This window comes from Cannabis sativa, chromosome 5, assembly GCF_029168945.1.
Source record: "Cannabis sativa cultivar Pink pepper isolate KNU-18-1 chromosome 5, ASM2916894v1, whole genome shotgun sequence".
NCBI lineage: Eukaryota > Viridiplantae > Streptophyta > Magnoliopsida > Rosales > Cannabaceae > Cannabis > Cannabis sativa.
In genome coordinates, this window is record NC_083605.1 from 21017500 (window position 1) to 21045069 (window position 27570).

Consider the following 27570-nt stretch of genomic DNA (forward strand, 5'->3'; position numbering starts at 1 on the left):
ATTCAAATTATGATGACTGCTGAAGTACTCTCTGTTAATAAGAACTGCGATTGTCAAAATGAACTGTTAAGCCTTCAAACAAAGAAGCAACGAGGCGTACATCGTCAACCTCGAAAAGATAGGGGAAAAAGCTCCAGCTCGCTATCAAGGTCATTGGTACTGAGTTCCTGTCGAGACATCCCAAAACGCTATGATTTAGAATTTGTTTAAATACACGATCATTTTGATCCAGTAAAAGCAGGCTAATCACCGCTGTAACGATGAGTATCCATATATTAACGACGACGAGAGCGTCTAGCCATTTTGTAACGATGGTGTGTAAAGGAGCGACTTGGCCTGAGCTTGTTGTTCCCACAGATGGTGCCAAACTGTTGACGGTGAGAACTCGTCAACTAAGTTAATGGTTGGAGAATGCAAGATTACCCAACAATGTGATAAAGATAAGATAAAGATGAAGGTGAAAAGATATCTGAATATTTCTCTCCCTCTCTCTCTCTATATATATATATATTGAATTCACTATTTGAGTTACACCAAATGATTTTCCAACTCTTTTCACATTTGAGATGGGAGGTATTTATAGGCTCTAATAGCTTGGTGTACAAAGTGGTCCCATGGGGATAAGATGTTGCTTTTCCGCTGCATGCTGCAGGTGCTAGAGGTAGCCTGGCACCCCATACCCTTGTCTAGTGTCAAATGGTCCCTAGTTGCAGGCTGCAAGAGGATGGTCTCTCGGTACATGCACGTGGTCCCCAGCTGCACGCAGGGTGGCCCCAGGTATAGGGTGTTGGAGAGTAGTTGCAGCGTACCCTTGGTCGGATCTTCAGGCCTCGCAGGTCCGTTGTCACCGCTTCTTGTACCTCCTTGTTCTCAGTCTTCAGAAGGTGTGGTGGTACGCTCTTCCCTTGCACGCCTTGTCCTTGGAGCTCTCATCCAATGTCATCCTTGTCTACATGCCTTCGCACACACCACACTCCCCCTCACTTGCACACACTCCCACACATGCACACATGGCTCGTATGCGACCCCCCACTCGCACACACCACACTCACCCTCACTTGCACACACTCCCCCACATGCACACACGGCTCGCGTACGAGCCCCCCATGGGCTCGCACGTGAGCCCCCTACCCCCTCGCACCATCCCAAACTCACTCTTCACCACTCACCCACGGCTTGCATGCCCCCCTCCCCCCGTGGGTTCACATGCGAGCCCCCATGCACTCGCTCTAACACTACCCCACACATGACGTCTATCTACACATGTATATACTCTCCTTCTTTTACCTGCAGGTCGAACAGATGCTCCACCACTTGCATAAAGGTTCCACGACTCACCCAAATGCCCCTTCCTCACCCAACAGCCCATGGGCTCGCACAACACCACATCTTGTTCCAGCATTCAGACCATTTCGATCCTTCCACATGCGTACATCGCCTCTAGGATAGGCCAACCAAGTTCACCTCCCACTGAGATGAACTTGGCTTTGATACCAACTGTCACAGGCTCACCTTTTCAGGCAGCAGAACACCCGTGCGACACCTTGACTTATCTAAGCTAAGGGCAGCCTTCCAACTATTCGAGTAACAATGGGCTCATTTTTCACGCGACCACATGCCTCGTGCACACTTCGGTCTCTCGAAAAACTCCCGGCGAGTCATGCTCGCAAGCATCCTTGAGTGCATCCATGCATTGAGGCTCTCTAGCCAAAATACTCGTACTATCCATAGGTTCTCACTATGATAAGACAAATTCCAATACCGTCGCTCACCTAGTCTCTCATGACCAAGGTAGCATGTGTGGCAAGATGCCAACACCAAACTGACGTGCCAACACTTCTAATCATGCCCCATTCGATACTATACGAACAGTCTCCCTCATCGACCAAGGACTCCCATACGTCCATGGTCTAATACTCAAGGCACCATGCCTCCACACATGTAGGCAGGCCCTTGAGACAAGCCACCAAACTAGTAGCATACGTTAGACCTCTGTCTCTTTCCAGCATAGTGCATCCGTCCCATTCGCGTATGCAAACTAGCCCACGAATGACTACTCGTGTCATCTCGTGTTGAGACTAATGGCCAACGCGCACCACAACGTCTCTTGGAGGTTTAGGCCATGTCTCGTGCAAGCAGCATATCGACAAGCCAATGAAAATGTACCCGCTAACCTCTGACAGTATTCTTAGACGCACTACCGGGTGAGCCCGATAGTGTCCATGAGTATTCAACCTCATGGAGACATATGAGTCCCTTCGTGGTCCTCATATGCCCGTCCTACTAGTCCCACTGACAAGTAATAGCTCACTTAGCACCAAGGTGCCAGGGGGTGATGGAGAGCTAACACCGGGTACTCCCCCCTTAAAGAGCATTCTGAGCTTTTAGCCTTCTACCAAGAACATATATGATTTTTACTTTGTAGACATATGGTGATCACCATATACCAAATCATAGAGTTTCTCATATCTAATTGTGCCATTGTATTCATAGACCCAAATAAATGGCGAAGATCAAGTCCCGTCCCGTTCCGGACAATATTGAAGATATTGACGAAAATACCACTAACGTACAAACTAAGCATCAGCATGCCACCAGCATGCACACCAACATGCACCACTACTTGACCACCACTTGACCAACTTGTGGGCATCTGGAGGATCTTTAACTGCTCTTCTCGAAGCACTGCTTGATGCTATCCGGAAACTTGCTATGCTGGATAATTATCTCGCTTGGACGAGTCATCTTTCTATCATCTGGATGGCTTGACTTTGCTTATGGATGTGATCCATTATCTTGACTGGGCTACGTTTAGGCCTTTAATAATTGAACTAAACAATTTTGTAATTACACGTGTCTTTCTTTCGGAAATATAGATAATAATACTTTTTTTTTAATGTTAAAACTTTATAAGATTGATTTTTGAATTGTTATTTCAATGTTTGATAATAATAATAGTGTAAATCGTTCCAACTGCACCACACCACACTGCATTTTCGTAGTGTGGATTTTACAATTTTAAAATCTCGGCATTGCAGTTTAAAAAATTACAAAATCCGCATATCTAGTATGAAAAATAGGTCACTACTGTTTGCACCGCGAACATCCCTAACATTTAATAAGGGATAGACACCTGCATTGCACGAAAGATTTCGAAACAACTTGCCATTTGAATTTGAAGGAGAAGCAGAGTTAGGTTCCTTTGGGTGTATTTGTAACAATCCTAAAACCCTCTCCAAATCCGAAATCAGTTACAGCACTTTGCAATCTGACAGTCGCCCCCTGATTAGGTTTCGACGAAGAACTCGGAGGCAGGAAGACAACAATGGCTCGAAATGAAGAGAAGGCTCAGTCTATGCTCAATCGTTTCGTCACCTTGAAAGCTGAAGAAAACAAGAAGCCCAAGGAGCGTCGTCCGTTCTTGGCATCAGAATGCCGAGACTTAGCCGATGCCGACAAGTGGCGCCAGCAGATCATGCGAGAGATTGGTCGCAAGGTTGCCGAGATTCAGAACGAGGGACTCGGCGAGCATCGCCTACGGGACCTCAATGACGAGATTAACAAGCTTATCCGGGAGAAATCTCACTGGGAACGCCGTATCGTGGAGCTCGGTGGCCCCAATTACGCTAAGAACTCGGCCAAGATGACTGACCTAGACGGCAATATTGTTGACGTTCCAAACCCTAGCGGCCGTGGCCCTGGATACCGGTATTTTGGCGCGGCAAAGAAGTTACCGGGGGTTCGGGAGCTTTTCGAGAAGCCGCCGGAGCTTAGGAAGCGGCGGACGAGGTACGACATTTACAAGAGAATCGATGCGAGCTATTATGGATACAGGGACGATGAGGATGGGGTTCTGGGGAGAGTGGAGGCGCCTGCGGAGGATAAAATGAGGGCTGGGGCGGTGGCGGACTGGCGGAGGATGGAGGAGATAAGGAAAGAGGCAAAGAGGTCAGTAAAGAGCGGCGAAGTGGCTATGGTGGCGAAGGAGGTGTTGTTTGAGGAGGAGGAGGATGTGGTGGAGGAAGAGAGGAGAAGCGAGAGAGAGAGGGAATTGAGGGAGAGCACTGAGAAGGAAAAGGAGTTTATAGTACATGTGCCTTTGCCTGATGACAGAGAGATTGAGAGAATGGTGGTGGAGAAGAAGAAGTTGGAGCTATTGAGCAAGTATGCTAGTGAGGGACTTTTGGAGGAGCAGACCGAGGCCAAACAGATGCTCAATATACAGCGTTAGGTTGCTTGGGTATGCTTTCTCTTTTCCTTTTTGCTAAGGTTCTTGTAATTCTTGGAATTGGGTAATGGAATTAAAGATGTCTTGTTAATCTTTTAATCACATGTTTTTGTGTTTATTCTATCTTCATTTCTACCTATTTTCTTCTCTTATTCTATCAAAAGACCATTGTTGAGTGGAAAACAACTTGAGCAGATTGATTTCCAAAAATATATTTCAATTTTATGTCTCTGCTTGAGTATCTTCGTGGAAGGCACAACATTGTTGTTTAACTAGAATTGGAACCCTGATGGTACTAATATTAGTGTGTGCAAAGAACCATCCTTGAATTGAACATTGCTTTTATGGTAAAAGTAAGTGCAAAGTTGCTCACAAAAGATGCAAATCATTTTAGAACTTTTAATTACTCTAGGAACAAGTCATTAGTACATTCATAGGGGATCAAAGTTGTTTGTGGACAAAACGCAGCTCTTTGTGTCATAAAAACAAAGAAAATGGCCAAAGAGAAGAGATGTAGATTTTAAATGTTTGTTCAACTAATAGTGTACCAAAAACATGTACTGTCAACTAGATTAGAAGTAACCACAGTGGTGTTTGCCCAGACCGTGGGTAATCTGTTCTGTTGGGGATTACCCTTTTCAATTTTTGGTTTCTTTGGTTCAGTATTTGGTATAACTATGATATGATCAACCAAACTTTCTCTTTTGAATGGCCCATAGGTGTATTGCTGGGGATTTTGATGGGCTTTCCATATTAAAGGATCCATATGACAGAATTTTTATAAGTCTTTTAGACTTGCAATCCATTATGATGTATCAGTTTGTGATGGGATTTTTGGACTTGCAAAGTATTAGTTTGTGAAGGGATTTTTAATAGTAAGTTTATGAATTTACATAGTTTTGGGGTACCTGAAAGTAAATCCTTTTTGCCATGTTTTAGTGCTCATTTTCATGTTTGCAGTCTTCGTATTTTATTGGGAAAATCCATTTTCTCCTAATGTCTAGCCTCTAGGTGTGTAGTTGGATCTTCATTCATGAAAGCTTAACAATAATATTCGTGACTTGATGATACATAGAGCATATATTTTGTTTTTACGAAATTGGTTGTATATGCAAGGATAGTAATGTGATCCTTGATATCTTTATTTACATTGTCCATTTTCTGAATTTAATTTAGGTGTTACCATAGTAGTGTTTGGAGTTGTTTAGGACAGTATTAAGGTTTGGCTTTAGTTGGTAAATAATGAAAAAGAATTATAAGCTTTCATGTTTTATTATTTGTTGAGGGAATTGTTTCTTTGTTGTAGTTTGTGATTGCTTATCTTGTGGGCTGACTTTCCTCATTTAATACTATTGCTTCTTATCAAATGATGAATAAAACGATAATTGTACAATATACCTTGTGTACACGCTGATGTTAACGGTCTTGCCAATCCACTTTTTAATTCTCACAGGACCCTATACTACTTCATGCAAAGATGAGCAGAGCAGTAAAATCTATGGACCCATTAGTCTCTCCACAAACTAGGAATTGTTTAAAAGGGCTGAATTGCTGGATGGATTGTCAAGAAAAGGGTTGCATAGTTCTAGTGATCATTCACTTTCTTTAGGTTTTTGCATCCAGTGTCATAGATTTCTTGATACAAACGGTGCTTCAGTATGCTGGTAGTCATTTTGTTAGGAATTTTACATCTGTAGCTAAACTCATAGTTTGGTAGTTGAAATTCATGTTAACTAATTTCTCCTAATTTTGTGCTAATATGAAGAGAGAAATCATTTTTTGTGTTAGTTCTTCCTTGATAAGGGTATCTACTGTTTTCAAGTTACATTAGAAGAAAGAGTAGTTTGTAAGTATAATGAAATTGTAAGCATATGTATGTGTTTGTAGCATGAATTTAAACCGTATGTGGTTCAACAATCAAATCATATCTGATACTATCTATTCCGATTTACTTTTCATTCATCATCTGATTGAGTTAGCATTTTTATTTCGATATAGTGCAGCCTGAATTTTGAAAAGTAACCAGAGATTGTCCATTGCATTGGAGCATTTTATCTCAGCTGTGTTGTGCTTAATTTCACGTGTGTTTTACTGCTTTATTTTATTTAGCTGCACGCAAGCGTGTTGTGCCAGTTATCTTTCTATAAAATGAAGTAGCTTGCAGTGAAGTGGAGGTAAATACTGTTTAATTATCCTCCATTTTATATCTTTTAAGATGCACTTTAAATATTTATTTGTCAAATAAAAAAATAAACAAGCCTATAATTGTTACTATATTTTAGTGGTGCAAAATAACATATGCCATTCCATTATAAAAAAAAAAGAGAGAGTGGGTTAGAACTTCTTCCATTTTCAATCTGTTTTTCTCTCCATTGAGCGAAACCTGACTTAGAAGATCATAGTTTCTGTGTGCATCATATCTGTGAGAATGTAAATGCTTTTATTTTTCCATGTTGATAGAATACATGCATTAAGTTTTGATTTTTTTTTTTCTTTCTTTTTTCTCAAGAAAAACTCATAAAAGTAAAATAACTTTGATAACTAGGTTACACAAAAGTGGAAGATTTTTTACTATTTATAGAAATTCATTCTCTATCTTAAGGAGGACATGGAGAGATACTTCAGTAAAATTAGACAATAAAATTTTAATATCAATTTTTTTTTTGCTAATTTATGACTACACATAATTTTTTGATGTAATAATTACGCTTTTTTTGTGCTCATTTACGTTCCTGAAAGTGTCTACAATACATTTGATATTTTCTTTAGACAATATTCGTCTTATAGAACTAAAACAAGTTATACTAGTTGTACAAAACTAGAATTGAAGATAAAAACTAACCAACCTCACTATACAAAACCAAGAAAACAAACTATATTGACCAAATAAAAGCAAACAGACCATATTCGATTGTAGTAGCAATACAAAAATTTTACAATAATAAAATATTTAAATAATTTAAATTATTTTATATTATTCTCAATAAGAATTTTTCATAAATAATAGTTATATAGACAATAATTATTATGATTTTTTAAAGAAAAATTAATAAAATAGAATGGCATTTACTATTTAACATAAAAAAAATCTTAAATTATGTTTATTTTGTTAAAGGTAAAAAGTTATAACCTATTATGTAAAAAAAGCATAAAATAATTCAAACTAAAACAAAATAAACCTTCAAGATCATTCAAATGAAATGAAAATAATTAATTTTAAAATTAGAAACATGTTATAAAATAATATAAAGTAGATGAGAAGAAAGAAGAAGATGAAGAGAGAAAGAGAAAGTGAATGAGAATTTCTGAGTTGTTTATTTCAATGGGGTGAACCCCTATTTATACAAATACAAGAGTGAAATATTAAGAAACTAAGAAAAAGGGAAACTAAGAAAAAGAGGAATGTTGATTACAATTAATGGTAATAAATAAAAGATTTGGACATCCACATAATTATTAATATTTATAACACTCCCCTTGGATGTCCATAATAACTGTCTTAGTAAAAATCTTGTTGAAAACTTGATCAAAAGAAAAAGAGTATAGTGTAAACTAACTCCCCCTCATTTAGCCATTTGTGGAGATCTTCTAATCGACGAATTTCGATCTTGTCTGCCGTCTTCTCAAATGTTGATGTTGGTAATAACTTTATGAATAAGTTTGCAAGATTGACACTTGATTGAATATGTTGAACAATATGCATTTTCTTAAAGCGTATAAAGAAGAATTTGGTGAAATGTGTTCTAACTCTATCTCCTTCAATGTACCCTCTTTTTAGTTGAGCGATGCAAGCAGTATTATCCATAGAGAATTGCTTGGATTGATACTTCTTTATTGAGTGCAATCCATATGTTTCCCGAATATGCTATGTCAATGATTTCACTCACACACATTCTCTACTTGCTTCATAAAATGCAAGTATGTTAACATGATTTATAGTTGCCTCGTTAAAAACCTTGCCAGAAAAACCCAGTGGGACAATATCTGAGCTAGGGAAAAGAGTACAATATATATTTCATATTCATAATTATTTGCAAGTTGCCTCGTTAAAAACCTTGACAGGAAAACCCAGTGGGACAAAACCTGAACTAAGGGAAAAAGAGTGCAACATAAATATGTCTCCCCCTCATGCACATATGATCCATAATTCTTTCGGTGATAATAGATCTCATAAGATTATTGTTATCACTTTTAAAATATCACTATATACAATCTTTGATTATATATTTTCTATAACTCTTCCAGAGTATTTATGGACTTCTAAATTATAGATGAGGGGTTCATGGAACATTAGTCTTTATCCAACTAATTGTATCATTCATGTGTGTACACAACTTTGTCCATACTAAAATTTAAAATTTCAAGTAGATATGAACATAACACATTAATGGTACTATAAATTTTCATTTGTGACAATGATGGTACTCCAAGACCATATATTTGTTCCATCTTGTTGTATGATCTTAATTTCCATATCAAATGATCATATATATATAATTCTTGATACATATGAAGTACTTCAGGACTTCAATACTAATGAACAAACTTTATACATTTAATATTTCTCGATATACAAAAGAAATAAAAGTTTGTTTTGCAATTAATCAAAAACTCTTCAAGAGTATATCACAACGTAGAATTTACGTATTTATACTGCATAGACAACCATACGTATTTTTCAAACAATAATTTACTTACATGTCTTTATTTCATACAAAGATCTTTGTCATATAGTGCGCGCGACTTAGAATTTATATCACTTAAGACATGTATTAAATTCTTCTAGAATTTTTAGATAAGGCTTATTTCAAATTCTCACTATATTAGGAGCTCCAAATAAATAACCTTTTGTTGCAACATTTATGTGACGCTTATAAATCCTCATAAAATATATTTCAAGCTATAATCAAATCATGATTATATTTTCTCAATATTTAAGCCTTATTTTAATCAATCTCATGTCTATGCAAACTTTGTACAACAATTCATTATGTACAAATACATATATGCAAATTTCTCATTAAAAATATTTATTTGCACACCCTACAGGTCTTACTTCACTTTATGCGAGTAAATTTGCCTGGACTGCGTCATAATATTTTGGCCAAAAATCAAAATGTATGTCGATAATTCTCGACAAATCTAATACCATGATCCTTGCGATCTCATGTTAGTTTATTGCATATGCAAACATTCAACATCTATTGTCGACAAAAATTTCATTATATGATAATTTCCTCCCATATTGACATAACTTATAAAGATCTCTTTAAATTACATATTTTTCAAATATGTTTATCATTTATAGGTACCTATAACGAATCACTTCAGGGATTCAATTATGATCAAATGTGTTATGTCTAACTTCTCTTGGGAGTCTCTTCGAGTACCGTTTTCATCACGGTTATCATTATAATCATCAATATTTTATAACATTAAGGTATCTCCATGAGTACCTCTAGATTTAACAACTTCAGGATAATTCAAATGAACATTTATTAATAATTTCTACATTGTTCATTTACGCTTCAGGCTTTTTCAACTCATTCTATCTCAACTTTGAATAATATTGATTTGCAGTTGGTATATATCATTTTGAACTATATTGTTCTTATATACTTTGTGCAAGGATCATTTTTCAAAAATTATCATCGATCCCAACTGCTTCTCTCCCCCTGATCGAGAGAATTTTTAAAAATTGTGATATCTAATAATATTAATATACCTGTAGGGATTTCAATATATCACAATGAATCAATATTTATTTAAACTCATATATACTATATGACATTGAACTTCAGGTTCAATAAACTCCAGTTTCAAGTTCAATCCTTATGAACTTAATTCATTTCTAAGAATGAGTCATACGTGTATAATTAGAAATACATAAATTTACACATTTTGTAAATGCGTGATCATATAATCTTATCACATCGATAAGAAACTATGCAATAAAAATCTAATAATGGCTCAAAACTATTAAAGAAATATAATTTAAATATTTTCTATGTGCAAATATATGCACATTCTTCTTTTGAGCCTTATGAATTAACAATGAGAAGAATCTTCTGGTTCTTCAACAAAATTTAGTCAAATCATTTGACAATTTATTGCATATGAATGATCATGTCAAAATAATTCAATTCATGAACTTTAGGTTCACTATAATTTGTATTTCAATGAAACTTTCAAAAGGTAATGTAAATTCATTACAACATAATCATTACAAGTTTCATTTTTATATACACGAATAATATAATTATATTATTCTCCAAAACATATACACTCTTCAGGAGTCACTATTATGTTTATCAAACTTTATATTTCTTCAGGAATCACTATCATCAATTCAATGATGTGTATAATTTAAAAGATACATGAAAACTTCATCATGTTATTGTAATGGTGAAATAGATATAACCATAATATATCATTCATTTTTCCTGGTATCTTTTTAACAAGTCGTCTAATTTGTTTAGACTATTCACCAGTCTAATTATCATGACTTGATATATTATATATTTAAATGTACAACCAGTACATATAATAAGTTATTTCTTATTATACTTTCATAACTAGATAAAAGTTATACATATAGATACATAAAAATATATTTTAATACTCTAAGTAGCAATTGTATGTAAGACTTCTTCAGGAAGCTTTTCAAATAATCATTTTGTGATTCTTTATCACTTTGATTATATTGGATCACTAACGAATATTAATAAATTATATATCCACTTTTGGGAATATGCAAACTGAATTAAATAGTAACTATATATACATATTTTGTACCAACAATAGTTTGAAACTATTGATTTTAAGAAATAATAAAATATGTATATATGAATTTACTTCTGGCATTGCCAATATATGTGAAATCTATATTCTTTGAAATAGAATTTCATGTCTATTCATTCTCTTCAGGGAATGATATTTAAATATTCTAAATGTACAATAAATTTGTACAATTCACACTTATTCAATAATCAAATATACTTTTATCTTGATTATAAGTGTGTCCGTACTACAGGTACGCGACTACTATTATTCAATTCCACACATGATATATAGATTTAATGCATTTTGATTGTGTGTGGTATTTCATCTTTTGGTTGTTTCCAATTTCTTCTTGAAATATTTGAGTGGCAAATAATGCCATTGATTATTTAAAATCATTACATTCACTTCAGGGAATAACGTTGAACAAGTAGAACATTATTATAAATTTCTTAAAAATTTATTACTTGTTCATATATAAAAAGAAATTACTTAGCAATTTCTTTAACAATATTTCAAAGAATATATGAATACAATTTTTGCATAATCTCCAAGATGTATGCAAAATTTGATCTTTAATATATGTCACATGCAATAATTTCTAACATTGCAAGTAATAACAATGTAAAATAACATGACGAATACAAACAATCTTTAAAAGTAGTTGAATTCAATTCGTATCATTCTCTGCAGGGAATGATGAACAATAAATACATGTCTCATGTATTTAAATAACATTAGTCATGCTCACTGTTATTCTTATACTTTGATGTTTCAATTCAATTTTCTTAACATTCTTTTTAGGTATTCAAAACCCACTATAAAATTGCATCAATAATAATCATTTTTAATGATTCTTTAGTTGTATTCACATAAATACAATTATTTTTTTTTTCGACAAATATAAAACATTTACTTCAGGAAATGTTTGTCAAAATCTATATCGATATTGGATTACTTTTCATTGTCCTCAAAGAATACAAGAACATATATATAAATATGTATTCATCTTTTTCATTATATATCCATCAACTATATAATGAATATTACGTTTGCATAATCTTCAGGATATATGCAAGATTTTATTCAGGACGCATAATCATCAAGATATATGCAAAATTTTATTGAGGATGTATAATCTTTAGGATATATGTAATATTTTATCGATGATACATAATTTTCTGGATATATGTATAATTTATATAGATTTTCTTTATCATATTAGGCACACATATATTGTAAATATTATGAATGATAAGAATATAATATATATATACATATATATGAAATCAATAATAAACATATAAAAACATATACATACATATATAATATATAGATATATAGATAAAAAGAAAAAAGAAAACAAATGATTCTTGAAATTGTTTCAGTCAGATAAGTATATATATAAATATATATTTAGTGTATCGTGACCTTGAAACAATTCAAGAACTTTAACAAAATGCTTACATTGGGGCTTGGGCAGAGACTCATGCTTGAAGCTTGGACAGAGACTTATGCTTGAAGTTTGGGCAGAGACTCGTGCTGATAACGTGTTATAAAATAATATAAAGTAGATGAGAAGAAAGAAGAAGAAGATGAAGAGAGAAAGAGAAAGTAAATGAGAATTTCTGAGTTGTTTATTTCAATGGGGTGAACCCCTATTTATACAAATACAAGAGTCAAATATTAAGAAACTAAAAAAAAGGGAAACTAAAAAAAAGAGGAATGTTGATTATAATTAATGGTAATAAATAAAAGATTTAGATATCCACATAATTATTAATATTTATAACAAAACAATCTTACTTGAAATACTACAAATTTTCATAAAATATAATTGGTATAAGCCGAGTAGATGAATCAATCAATAAATTATCATCATTTATAAATATATGAATATAAATATTTTTGACATTGGGGTGAGAGATTCGAACGAATCTAAATTTTATAAAGAAAAGTGTTGAATTATTAGATTAAGCCTATGAACACATATAAATATAAAATATTAAAACATAATAAAAGAATCAATTGTTTAGAAATATTAATTATAGATGTCCAAATTACAATATTAATTATCACCATTAATATTTGATTGTATTTTTTTTTATTACATTAATTTAATTTCTCATTCCTTTGGTCAATATTTTTGTATAAATAAGAATTCACCCCATTAGAATAAACTACTAAGAAATTATCTATTTTATATTATTCTATATTATTTTATAACACGTTATCAGCACGAGTTTCTACCAAGCCCCAAGATAAATATTTTGTTAAAGTTCTTGAATATTATTTTAAGGTCACGATACACTAAATATATATTTATATATATACTCATTTAACTGAAATAATTTCAAGAATCCTTTTTTTCTTTTATCTATATATCTATATATTATATATGTATGCATATGTTTTTATATATTTATTATTGAATTCATATATATATATTGTATCCTTTTATTGTTTATCTATGATATGATAGAGAAAATCTATATAAATTATGCATATATCCAGAATTATGTATTCCGGATAAATATTGCATATATCCTGAAGATTATGCTTCCTCAATAAAATTCATAATATAACTGACTGAAATATAATAAAAGAGATGAATATATATTCACATATATGCTCTTGTATTCTTTGAAGACAATGAAAAGTAATCTAATATCGATATATATTTTGGCAAATATTTTCTGAAGTAAAAATTTTCTATTTGTCAAAAATATTATATTTATGTGAATACAACTAAAGAATCATGAACGACATCTTTATTTAAATTTTCAAGCTAAAGACTCCAGATGCCCTACCAACACAACACACTTACATGATCAAGTAATAACAACAATTACAGGTACACTTCATGTTCCTTCAACTTACAGCAATTTCAATTTGCTCTGGAACACTCTAGTTTCTCTCTGGTCCTTCCAGTCCCCTTTGTTCATCCGCGTGATGTTCTCCGCCCCTTTCTCTTCCCTCCTTCCCTCCATTACCCCTATCTAATCATTACAATACATTTATTGCCCTCTGCTCTCACCTCGGGCCAACAGTTGCATTTAATGGAGTATTAGAGAACTCTAGGTTCTCCACCACCATGGCCTCAAATCTTACATTTAATAACCATCACTGTACTCAGGTGCTCTCACAAGAGATCATGAATAATCATGGTTTTAGGATGCTATGGATTTGGGCTAGGCGAAAATAGGATCGATTTAGCATCTCCCTTCCTTCCAGAGGTCATTTCCTCCAAGTATTTTCTTCTCCTTTCTTTCTATATAAAGGCCATAACTAAGGTTTATCTTTATCACACTTTTACCCACTATTTGCCACTATCTTCTTCTACTTTTTCCATGCAACCAGCCATGAACACCAACCAGAACCCAGCAACCATTCTCTTCAACTCACAGCCGAAGAAGCCCTGATCCATGATTTTGATCATGTTTCAATCCACCCCGAAAACCAACCTGATTCCTACTGCCTAGTGGTTAAGATTTTGACCCCCAAAACCCCAAAACCGGATTGGATTGGCAATGCTATGAAAGATGCTTGGATTGCCCGCTTTCCTCTTACCTTCACAGATTATCACTCTGGTCTGTTTTTGGTTCGTTTTGGCTGTGAAGGGGATGAAAGACGTGTCATGGAAGGCCAACCTTGGCACTTCGACCGTTCCCTCATGCTTTTTGCCATTCTTGATGGTTTTGACACCTTTCTCCCAAACCAACTCTGATACATCCCTCTCTAGCTACAAGTTCATTTCATCCCTTTTCGCAATAGTGTCATGGCCTGGCTCATTTCATTGCTGATACCATCGGGGATCTCATTGAAGTACACCTTGCTTCTCTATATGATTCCATCACACTGTTCATGAGAATTCGTGTTCTTCTTGATACCACTAAACCTTTGTTTCGTTGTATGAACATCCATTTCAGGAAACTTTCCCTCACTAAATGGGTGAAATTCCAATGTGAAGGTCTACAAAACTACTGCTATAACTGTGGAAAGCTCGACCATACCTTCAATTGGTGTGAAAATTTCCTTCACTACTGTGTTACCCATGCCCATCCCCCATCCTTTAGTTATAAGGATGTCCTTAGAGCCCCTGCCAAATCTTTCTACAAGAAAAGTATTTTTGAACTGTCCAACTCAACCCCATTCGAAGAAATCTAATCACTCAACAATGTCACTAGCCAAAGTCTTCAAGATGCCGTGGATCAATCTTTGGTCCTTAGTATTGCTAACACTGGTTAATACCACGACCACCATGAACCCATCCTCTCCACTTCCCTTTAATCCCTCTGACCAGCTCCCCTAAACCTCTCCCTCTCTTCTAGCCTCAGTTTTCAACTCCATCACCTGCCCAATCAACTCCAGCCCTATAATAACTTCCACTGTCCTCATCTCTACCTCTCAAGGTAAAGCACCCATGTACCCTGAATCTACCAGGGTAAACTCTAAAACTCCCCCAGAACCAATCCATCTCAGAGCCCGTGTTGCTCATCTCAACATTTCTGGTTCTAAAAGGACCTACACTCGACAAAGCTCTCAAGTTGGTACTTCAGTGAGGAATACCCTGAAGAGAGCCCGATCCTCAAACTCAGACTTTTTTGTTGTTCAATCTGTTTTTGATACTGATGAACAGGGAAAAATGAGTCTCTTAAGTTGGAATGCTCATGGATTGGGGATTCTCGAGCATTCCAAAACCTCTCCCTTCTGGTGCAACAACATTGACCTCAGATTCTCTTTGTGATGGAGACTAAACTGGCTGTTAATAGTAGTATCTTGTTTAAGGCTAAATTGTCTTTTGATAATGTCTTTGAGGTGCCTAGACAAGGCTTAGGAGGGGGTCTGTTTCCTTTTTGGAATGATGTAGTCAATGTTCATGTTTTATCTCACTCTCTGTACCACATTGACTGTAATGTTACTAATGATAATAATAAAATGTATCATTTATCTTGCTACTATGGCTCTCCTTATGTTCACAATCAAGAGGATTCTTGGATCCTTTTGCATCGTCTTTTTGATAATGCCCCCTCTTCCCCTTGGATTATAATTGGTGATTTTAATGATTAATTAGGTTTCAATGATAAAAGTAGCCCCAATCCCCCTCATTCCCATGCTATGATCAACTTCCAAAATTTTATCACTAAATTTGATTTACACCCTTTCCCTTTGTGGGAAATCGTTTCACCTGGAAGCATGGCCAAATTCGTAAAAGACTTGAAGGTATAGTTAGTAAAGACTGGGATAACCTCTTCCCGATGGCTAACATTGTTCACCTTCCCTTCTACGGCTCTGATCACAGAGCCATCAAAGTGGAGTGTGATCCTACCCCTTATCTATGTCAACAGGCCAATCGTTTTTTTTTTAAATCATTGGCTTATTGACCCTGATTTCTCTCATCTTATGACAAAGAGTTGGCCTAACAATCCAAATAATAGTAGCCCTGAGATCTCCTTGCATTCTTTTCTTAGTCTGCATAATACTTGTCTTAACAATCTTAAAAGTTGGAACCAATCCAAAAATAATATCCGCCAAAGAATAAAGAGTATCCAAAACCAAATCGAGGCTACTCACAGCAACTCTAATTTGTCCTCTGATGACATTGCCACTGCCAATCGTCTCCAATCCACCATGGATACTCTTCTTTTAAAAGAGGAGGTTTTTTAGAAACAAAGGTCCAGGGTCAACTGGCTCAATGATGGGGATAAGAACACTAAATACTTTCATAACCCCGCTTATTCCAGGAGAATAAACAACACCATAAAGTCTCTTACCCTGGATGATAGTTTTGTTGGAATTTATTTTACCAGGATCTTAGATCTACTCACAAGTATGTTGATTAACACCCTAAATATGAACTTTCTAAAACGATGAATTAAACACGTATAAAGTTTAAGAAACCTTACATTGGGTGCAGCGAAACATAATGACTCCTTCCGTTCAGATATCTAACCCTTGATTCCTTTCTGTAGCAGAGCATTATCAATATCTGAACCTGGATCTCTTTCTCTGAATCTTTGATGCTGAAACTCCTTCTTGTTGAAAGTCTTTCTTCACGATCTTCCTCACTATGATTGAGGTATCACTTGCTGTGTGTGGGAACTACTCTCACACTAAGATTTTTGAAATTGAAGAGGGAAGGAGAAAGAGAAGGGTCAGCCAAAGATAGGGAGAGAGAAGGCTCAGTTTTTTCTGAATCAGAAGTGTAGAAATTTAAGTGTAAATTTCCTGAAGCCTTCACTATCTATTTATAGCATTCCACTAGGGTTAGGTTTGAATTATTTGGCATTAAAATAATGAAAAAATCAGTTTAAATTTCCTACAAAAGTGGCTGGCCCTATACAAGTGGATTTGGGCCTCACTTTTTGTAATTTTGCTGTTTTATCTTTTCTGCATCTGATTTTCTCAAAAACGCCAATTTTCTAATTCAACCATTTAAATGCCGATTCTAACTATTTAATAACTATAAATAATTATTAAATAATATTGTCATTTATCATATTTATTAATTGAACCATACAAAGTATCATAATTAACAAATATGCCCCTATTAACTCTTTCTTTACAATTTCGCCCTTACTTAGTGAAAAATTCACAAATAGACATAGTCTAATTTGAGAATTATAATTGATTAATCAAAACCAATTACATGAGTCTTACAAGCAATATTATCTCAACTAGTGGGGGGACCATGGGTCTATATAACCGAGCTTCCAATAAGTAGATCAAGAATTTAGCACTAAAATTCACAAACTTATTAATTCTTCGTTGAATCCACGCATAGAACTTAGAATTGCACTCTCAGTATATAGAATGCTCTATATGTTCCACCATATAGACACATCATTAGTTATCCATTGTTATAATCCTAATTTGATCAATGATCCTCTATATGAATGATCTACACTGTAAAGGGATTAGATTACCGTTACACCCTACAATGTATTTTATCCTTAAAACACTTGACCCCGTATAAATGATATTTCAGCTTATGTGAAATGAGTACTCCACCATTTATGTTCGTTTGGTCAAGCTCGAAGGAGATCATCCTTTGCTTATTATTCGCTAGATAGAAGCTATAGATTCCATGTTTATGATAGCGCTCCCACTCAATTGCACTACCGTGTTCCCAAAATGTACGTATCACCCTGACCTAAAAGTAGGCTTAACTAACAAATCAAAGAACACGAATAGCCTTTCAAGATTGAGCCTAATCATATCAGGATTAAGATCATTTGATCTAGGATCAACTAGGCGATATTGACTTGAATAGATATTACGGCAAGTTTAATAAATCTAAGTCAAAGTTCAATATCGGTCCCTTCCGATGCATACTCCATGCATCCAACCTGAGCTTTACTTTAACCAATGTTCTGGAAAGAACATAGTATTTCTCCAAATACAAGTAAACTCTTGTTGTAGATTATCATATTAGTAAAACCCTATGTCTGATAAATCTAGGAAACTTTATTCACATAGTCATGTTTACTTTCCAATGTGTTGACGGCACAATAAACAGGATCAAGTATGTGAAAAGGGTTTCAGATGAATTCATACATTATGTACGTATAATCATGAAATAAATCATGTGAACCATGCAAACTTAAATGTTATTTCTGATCTATATTAATAAGTAAATGTGATTATATTGAAATGAGTTTTATTTAGGGCATAAAACCCAACAAACTCCCACCTGCACTAATATAAAACAAAAAAGTGCGTTTCAAATAATCTCAACACCTTGATATACAAATCAAGTGTAGTAGTAGTAAACTCCTCGTAATAGGATCTGAAAGGTTGAATTAACCACAACCTTTTCTCCACCATTACTCTTCCTTTAATCACAAAATCATTGATAATGTGAAATTCCTCTCTATATGTCTACTCTCTTGGGATACTGGATTCTATATCTTTGGCAACTACTTTTGGTTAATCAGGAAATTAACACTAGTAGTTTAAGGCAATTTGGAATGATGCCAAAAATGTATAGAACTTTCCTTAGACTGAATAAGTACCTTTCCTGCAGCTTTAACAATCAGTCTCTCTCTGGTAAACCTAGAGACTTCAGATAGGTTTTTACACTTCTCCAAAATCACTATTCCACCCCCAGAGGAACCACCATCTTATCAGAAATATTTACTAGCACAAAGGCAAATTTCGAAATCTGATATGGTGTAGTCTAAGAGTTTTAAACACACCCTTATAGACTAACATATAGTTCCTCTTCTTAATCTTAAGATTTACTTGATTGTCTTCCAATGTTCTTCTCCTGGATTAATCTGATACCTACTCATTACTCCCACTCAACAGCAGGTGTCTGGTCTAAGGCATACAAAAGTATATCTAAGACCTCTCACTGTTGATATAAGAAATTCTTTCATGGCTTTATCTTTTCTGGAATAGTTGAGAATTTTCCTTAGATAAATAAAATCTATACCTAAGAAGTTGTGAAGCCTCTATAGATTGCCATTAGAAAGAAAACGCTTCAGCATCTTACTAAAGTAAGTTGCTTGCATTAGAGTAAGTAATTACCAGGTATACCACAAGCCATAGGTTTAGATAAACTCAAACCTATAATACTAGGAACAGGAAGTTTGTTAAGTCCATTGAATTGACTTATAAACGAAAATTTCCTTTTATGTCCTTGTAATAGAAAACTTTAGGTTACTCCATGTGAATGGATTAAACCATAGTTCTATTGGCTTTCTTCTTAGTTTCTTATCTTGACAATCCATTACTTGTTTAAACTCAGAATGGATTTTAATCACTAGTGTCTCCCAAGTCATAAGAAGGTGAGTTCCTAGAAACTCTCCCACTACGACAAGGTACCGTGAATTATGTCTAAGAAAACTAAATGGTATTAACCCCTTTGGTTGTGACAAGACAGCAGAGGCAGTGGAATCATCATATGTCAAATAAGATGATAGAACACTTTTGGAATCAAGAATTAAATATCTCCTTTATTTGCTAGTTGTTTTTCAGACTTAGTCATTTTCTTAGAAAAGTAGTATTTGTTTGAACAAACACTTTCTTATCTATTGACAATGGGATGGTCCACCCCTAATCACTTAGAATAGCTAACAAACCATGGTTAACAGTTCTAGCTTTTCTTAAAATTTTAATTAGGTCATCCATGAATCTAGTAATGATTTACATTAAGTATACAACCATTACATCATTCTGAAATTGTATTACCATAAAAGGAATTAGGCAACGACTAGTAACTAATCATCAACATGCGACTCGAAATTTCTGGGGAGGTAAGCTTGGATATAATTCAAAAATCAATTTAATGATCTTTGAACTGCATATCTACTAACTATTTCTCCACCCCTATCAGTTCGCAAGATCTTTAAACTCTTGTTGTAGATTATCATATCAGTAAAACCCTATGTCTGATAAATCTAGGAAACTTTATTCAGATAGTCATGTTTACTTTCCAATGTGTTGACGGCACAATAAACAGGATCAAGTATGTGAAAAGGGTTTAAGATGAATTCATACATTATGTACATATAATCATGAAATAAATCATGTGAACCATGCAAGCTTAAATGTTATTTCTGATCTATATTAATAAGTAAATGTGATTATATTGAAATGAGTTTTATTTAGGGCATAAAGCCCAACAAGTTCGACTGTTACTACCTTCCCTGCTATTTGTGCCACTTTTGTTGACTTTTACACTAGTCTCTTTACCTCTACTGTTGTTGACATGGCCTCTATCAACACTGTCCTGTAGGGAATTACTCGATGTATTACCCCTGATCAATTTTATTTTCTTAGCAAGGACTTTGACTTCTCTGAAGTCAAGTCATCTCTTTTTCAAATCTCGGGGGATAAGGCTCCTAGTCTCGATGGACTCAATCCCCTTTTTTACCAAAAGAACTGGCACATTCTGGGTCACTCTTTTGGCCATGCTGTTCTTGATGTCCTAAACAAGGGTGCTAGCATTTCTTCCATCAATGCGACTTACCTTGTTCTTGTCCCTAAGAAAAGTAATGCTACCAAAGTCCGTGATTTCAGGCCCATTAGCCTTTGCTCGACCATTTACAAGGTTGTGGCCAAATCAATTGCTAATAGGCTTAAAACTGTCCTTACTTCTCTCATTTCGCACAACGAAGGTGCTTTCCTTAGCAATCGCATCATCGTCGACAATATTCTTATTGCTAATGAGGTTAACAATTCAATCAATGGTCATAAGAATGACAAAGTGGGTTGGGCTGCTCTTAAGCTCGATATGGAGAAAGCATTCGACAAAGTTGAATGGGGTATTATCGAACATATCCTTCTCCATTTTGGCTTCCCAAGTTGTTTTGTGTCTCTGATTCTTAGGTGTGTTCCACCATTTCCTTTAAGATCTGTATCAACTAGGGTATTTCTTGCCCCATCACTTTTTCAAGGGGAATTAGACAGGGGGATCCCCTGTCCCCTTATCTTTTTCTCCTGGTTGCTGAAGGCCTATCTGCTATCATTCGCTCAAAGGAGCAGGCCAGTCTATTTAAAGTTGTCTCTATTTGTCGTTCGGTTCCTTCTATCTCTCACCTCCTCTTCGCGGATGACAGTCTCTTGTTTACCCATGTTAGTCATCGCAGTAGTCATTCTATCCATGACGTTCTTACCACCTACAATAAAGCCACCGGTCAATCTATCAATTTTGCTAAATCCTCTATTCTTTTCTCACCCAATACCTCACCCCAGGATAAAAGTTCCTTTCTCTCCTCCCTTGGAATGGTTGACAAACCTTTTATTGACACCTATTTAGGTGTTCCACAATATTTTTCTAGATCCAAGAAATCCTCTTTTCATTTTATTCTCCAAAGAGCCAGCAGTAAACTTAGCATCTGGAATTCCAAGCTCTTTTCTAAAGCAGGCAAAGAGATTCTGTTAAAAGTGGTAATCCAAGCAATTCCTTCATATGTAATGTATTATTATAAAATCCTTCAGTCGATTTGTAAGCAGTTGGAAAAGCTTATGGCTAATTTCTGGTGGGGGTGCTAAAGGTTAAAATAAGTCTAAAATTCACTGGAAGTCCTAGCACAATCTCTGCAAATCCAAATTCTTTGGGGGTCTCGGTTTCAGGTCTATAATTCATCATAATCAGGCTATGCTTGCCAAGCAAGCTTGGAGGGTCTTTCAGCATCCTTCTTCCCTTCTTGCTACTCTCTTAAAGGCTAAATACTTTAAACACAATGACTTCCTCCAAGCCTCCTTGGGTCACTCTCCTTCCTTTTCTTGGAGAAGTCTTATTTGGGGTAGAAATCTTCTTTTAAAGGGCCTTGTCTAAAAGATTGGGGATGGTAAATCCATTTCTACGCTTAGCCCAAATTGGTGGCCAGGTTACACTAACCCCTGCTATAAAGATGATTCCCAGCCTCCTGAGAACAATGTCTCTTATTTTATCAATGATAATGGTTCTTGGGATCTCCACAAACTCAACTCTTATTTTGATAAGGATATGATTCAGTCCATCCTAGCCATACCTACTAATCCCTCTTCTAAGGGCTATCTCATTTGGGGACATGACTCCTCGGGTATTCTTACGGTTAATTTTGCTTACCACCTAGCCAATTCTCATCATTCCTCCCCTTCTTCCTCCAACCCCAACACTCTCAAATGCTGGTGGAAATCTAACTGGTCCTCCAACACCCCCCCTAAAATTAAACACTTCATTTGGAAAGTATTCTATCATCTTCTACCTTCCAATCTTAACCTTTTCTCTAGAAGAGCCCTTGATAATCCTTACTGTATTCTCTGTTTGAACAAAGTGGAGTCCAATTCTCATTCTCTCCTAGAGTGTTCCAGAGCAGGTAAGTTTTGGAAGAACACAAGTTTTTTTGACCTTTACAAGAATAACAAACACTGTGACATAAAAGAATAACTTTTGAGAGATTTTCAAAATTTTTTCAAACATGAACTTTGGACTTTCTATGGTATTTTATGGGCTATATGGAATAACCGTAACTAGACAATTTTTTACAGATAAGAAGCCTAACGATCAAGAAATAGAACCTTTTATTCATTCTTATTTGCAGGAATATAATGAAGCTCAAACTAAAGTTCTTCCGGTCCTAAAGTTTTCCCAAGGCAGCTCTTCAACAAACATCACCATTGAATCTTTCCAACCCCCTCTGGCTTTTACAAGCTCAGTGTCGATGCAACCACTCAAAGAAAGACCAACAAGCAGGGTTTTGGAGCTGTAGTGCAAGACCGTAACAGGCAAATCATAGCAGGTTTCTATTCATCCACCGTCTCTTGTACACAACCTATTTTTGCTGAAGCTGAAGCTCTCTCAAGAGCCTTGACCTGGTGTTCAGTGGTCAAGTTTCCAATTGGGCTTATTGTTTTGGATTGTCAAGTGCTCATTAACAAAATAATCCAAAGGCAGCATAACTTCTCTGCTCTTTTCGATAGAGTTTGTCCTCTTTGTCTCTCTTTCCTAATGCATTCATCTGTTTCATTCCTGGGAGCCTCAACATCTTGGCGCATAACCTCGCACAACAGGCATTAGGAACTAATGAAGAGGTCATCTAGAACATCTGTGTTTCCTTTTCTTAGCTCCTGCTCCCTCTCTTTGCAGCAGCTTTGTATTTTCAAAAAAAAAAATAAAAAACTAAAGAATCATTAAAAATAATTATTATTGATGCAATTTTATAGTGGGGTTTGAATATCCAAAAAGAATATTAAGAAAATTGCATTAAAACATCAAAGTATAAGAATAATAATGAACATGACTATAGTTATTTAAATACACGATATATGTATTTATTGTTCATCATTCCCTACAAAGAATGATACGAATTGAATTCAATTACTTTTAAAGAGTGTTCGTATTCTATATATTAGTCATGTTATTATACATTGTTATTACTTACAATGTTTATATTAGAAATTATTGCATGTGACATATATTATGTAATACCCGGTAAAAATATACATATATTTTAAATTTATTTGTTATACAATTTGTGTGAGAATAAGTATTTTATTTATTTCTACTAATAGTGAATAGAGATAATTGCTTAGAATACTATTGATAGATTTCTAAACATAGTTGAAATTATAGTAAAGATAAAATTATGGTGTTTTTACGAATTAGGATAATTACTCAATTAAAGCCCAATATGAAAGTCTATTAGAGTTTTATAGATTATTTAGTGGGTTTAATTTATTGTATGAAGTACATTAAATAACATTATAATGGAATTAATGTTAAAAAAATTCGTAGGTTTGGATAAATTCGCAGGATTAAAAACTGGTTTAGTAAAATGATCATATCTAGAGATTTAGAGCTCCGATTGAGGTGATTCCAGTGGCGTTGGAAAGATAATTCAAAGATCTATAAATTTTGTTGTAATTCGAAAGTTTTCTAGGTAAAAACTGAGCCTAAAGTTACGAGATAGAGGGCTTATTTTTAAAATTTAAAAATTAGATATTTGTTGATTTAATAATATTTTAGCATTTTATTATATATTATTATTTTTAGTTAACCTAACCTTATCAAAATACGATATCTCATAATCTTTTTATCAAACCCTAAACAATCATAGTTTTATTTTTTTCTCTCCAAACCAATTAGTCAAAGCCTCATTCTTCTTCATGGTTGCTCCTCTCAAACCTTCCACAATTATTCTTATTTTCTACCTTCATTCTTAAAGTTTTGGATTTATAATCAAGGCTTGCGGGCTTGAGACATCAAATAGAAAGTTGTGAAGAGGTATGAAATATTTTCTTACTCAATAATGCTAAATGTTATCTAGGGTTAGGACCTATTATATTTTTCGTTTTCAGAAAAAACAAGTTTCAGTAAAGTGATGATATGTCTCTTGATATTGATCCGTGTTTAGAGATTTTTGTATCGTTGGAAAGCTTATTCGATTTCCCATAAGTTTTATGAAGAAACTTTTTGTTAATTCGAAGTCATACTATGTCAAAAAGTTAGTTTTCTTAAATATCATGTGATTCTTTTCTTGAATCTTGTTCTTGCAAAACTGTTTTGGTAAAATTGTAATATCTCTTTGAATATAATTCCAATTTCAAAGATTTTTGTATCATTGGAAAGGGAATTTAATTTCCTAAAACTTTTATGAGGATGTTATCTTCTAGTTCTGAACCATTCAATGTCAAAAGTTTGTATTTTTGCTAAGTCGTGTAATTCATTACTCCATATTTCTTCTCAGAAACAGTTTTAGTAAAACAATCATAACTCCCTCAGTTTTAATCTATTTTTAATGATCTTTATATAATTCGAAAGATAATGAAATTTCCTATAATTTTGTAGGAAGACAACTTTCATTGAATTAGTATAGTTGTTGGTCGAAAATAGTGATCTTTTTGCTGTACTCTAAGAGTACGAATTTTAATGTTAGGGCCTTGAACCATGTGTTGTTATAGGTAGTAGTGACGAGATAACAAGTCTTAAGCAGCGGGATTTGAGGATCTTGTCCTCAACAAGAAAATTTATTGAGGTGCTTGGAGTAGCAAGAAGGTGTTCTTAACAATTGAGGTAAGAAGAGTGGACATCTGTGCACAGGGTGTATGTTGAAGCATACAACTGTATTATGGGTTTGTATTTACACGTTTTATTCTATGGTAGATTTTTGTTTTATGCTAATGTTATTAGTGTGTGATAGTGATAAGGCTTTTGACTGTTTGTGTGAGAATAACACTTATAGGATAGGTTTTTTGCTGCTGGTGTGAGCATAGCACTGTAGAATATATTTTTGGCTGCTTGTATGGGTTTACTTGCAGGTTATCCTATCATGGGTGAGTATAACTTGTGATAAGGGATTGCCCTATGGGATGCCGAGTGTGAGAACAACACAAGGTAGGGCAAGTCACACTTCATGTCTGATCAACATGAGTGGGAGTAGATTATCGTATGTGAGGACAATGTGCGATAAGATACTATGTGTTATGTGTGTGAGTATAGCATGCATTAAGATTACACTGTGATATGATCTTGTATTATATGTGAGAATAATATGTGATATGACATGTTGTTATATGTATGCAAGTATGGTATGAATTGATTTGATGTTGTGATATTGTTATACTTATGACTATGTTATCTAGTTAGGGGGGGTTATGTCCAGCATAGCTCTTCTTACTGGGCGTTAGCTCACGGGTACTCTGTGTGCAGGTAAAGACAAAACTAAACAGTGAGGATGGCAAGCTCGAGGCGTGGATTACATGTTAGGGGATTGTCACGATGTTTTGGTTTAAAAATATTTCATTAAAGATTATGATTCAAATAGTTTTTGTAAAGCTTTATATTTTAAGGTTATGAATAAATAAATGTTTTGTTTTAAAAATAATGAGATCTCATGCTTAGTTATTTTTCATTAAAGAAGTCTTTTATTGTCTTTATCTTAAATGGTTTTAAACGGACTAGCAAGTGTGACGTCTCGGGAAATCGAGGCGCTACAATATGGTATCAGAGCCTTGACCCAGCCGGAAGTGTGGTCGACGAGGACGTCGAACCCCGTAAGGGGGGTGATTGTGATAGTCAGTAGTCTCGTGTTCCGTAAGGAGAAATATCGGGTAAGTTGTGCAATTCCACATCGCCTGGGGAAGGTCAAGTGTGATGATTCTGAGACTGTGTAGGTATGGGACTACATAGTTGAAGAGAGCTTAAATGGATTGATTGGTACTACCTATGTCAATAAGGTGCATCTTGTTTTTCGGTAGCCCATCTCGAAAGAACTCCACAGCTAAGCGTGCTTGACCTGGAGCAATTTTAGGATGGGTGACCTCCTGGGAAGTTTTTGTTGGAAATTATTTTACCAGGATCTATTTACTATCATGTATGTTGGATTAACAACCTAATATGAATTCTAAAACAATGAAAATAAACACATATAAAGTTAGAAAACCTTACAGTGGGTGCAGCGGAATATTATGACTCCTTCCATTCAGATCTCTAGCCCTTGATTCCTTTCTGTAGCAGAGCATCACCAAGATCTGAACCTGGATCTTCTTTTCTCCTTCTTTGATGCAGATTTTCCATAGTCTTACATACTATGATTGAGATACCACTTGATGTGTGTGGGCACTACTCATCTCACAAGGATTTCAAAATTTTCTCTCTTTTCTCTCTAAATTTCGTGGCTTATTATATTTACAAGAGAAGAGAACAAGGTTGCTTTATATAGGGAAAAGGGAGAGCACAACTTTCCAAATAAAACAGTTTCCTTAATTACTGTGTAATCAATTAACTGCCTTATTTAGTGTGATCCACCACTTTCCTATTTTTGCTAGGCTTTGATTAGTAATTACATGGCAATTAAAATTGAAAATAATAATTGGGAAAATCACAAAGAGGTGGCCGGCCATAGGGTGATATGGGCCTCACTTGGATTTAGCAGTTTCCTCAATTTTATTTCTATTTCTCCAAAAATGTCATTTTTCCAATTCTAATCATTTAAATGCCAAAACTAATTATTTAATAACTAAAATAGATTATTAAATAATATTGTCATTTAAAATAATTATTAATTAAACATACAAAGTCTCTTAATTAATAATTAAACCTAGAAACCCTTTTATTTACGATTTCATCC

General features: G+C 34.7%; 2 protein-coding genes across 3 annotated transcripts; both read left to right on the forward strand.

Annotated features, from left to right (window-relative positions):
- The first annotated feature begins 3027 nt into the window (after nucleotides 1-3027).
- On the forward strand, nucleotides 3028-6193 carry LOC115716719 (uncharacterized). Of its 2 annotated transcripts, none has more exons than XM_030645595.2 (2): nucleotides 3028-4240; nucleotides 5682-6193. In XM_030645595.2, the coding sequence occupies exon 1, from the start codon at nucleotides 3326-3328 to the stop codon at nucleotides 4229-4231; it is 906 nt and encodes a 301-aa protein (XP_030501455.1). In that variant the 5' UTR covers nucleotides 3028-3325; the 3' UTR covers nucleotides 4232-4240; nucleotides 5682-6193. The 2 variants fall into 2 exon arrangements, with proteins under 2 accessions (XP_030501455.1, XP_060971485.1); XM_061115502.1 differs by lacking the exon at nucleotides 5682-6193 and adding an exon at nucleotides 4948-5124 and having other exon boundaries at nucleotides 3044-4240.
- A 9561-nt stretch (nucleotides 6194-15754) lies between these two features.
- On the forward strand, nucleotides 15755-23211 carry LOC133038209 (uncharacterized). Its single transcript, XM_061116295.1, has 8 exons — nucleotides 15755-15920; nucleotides 16083-16231; nucleotides 16421-16666; nucleotides 20751-21343; nucleotides 21412-21904; nucleotides 22012-22090; nucleotides 22348-22818; nucleotides 22991-23211. The coding sequence occupies exons 1-8, from the start codon at nucleotides 15755-15757 to the stop codon at nucleotides 23209-23211; spliced, it is 2418 nt and encodes an 805-aa protein (XP_060972278.1).
- Nucleotides 23212-27570: the final 4359 nt, after the last annotated feature.

Coding starts and splice junctions, on each gene's coding strand:
- LOC115716719 (XM_030645595.2), top strand. CDS start 3,326: ATGGCTCGAAATGAAGAGAAGGCTCAGTCTATGCTCAATCGTTTCGTC.
- LOC133038209 (XM_061116295.1), top strand. CDS start 15,755: ATGGAGACTAAACTGGCTGTTAATAGTAGTATCTTGTTTAAGGCTAAA. Junction 16,667..20,750: donor CTCTTCTTTTAAAAGAGGAG/GTTTTTTAGAAA, acceptor ACTGTCCTGTAG/GGAATTACTCGATGTATTAC. Junction 21,344..21,411: donor TTTGTGTCTCTGATTCTTAG/GTGTGTTCCACC, acceptor CACTTTTTCAAG/GGGAATTAGACAGGGGGATC.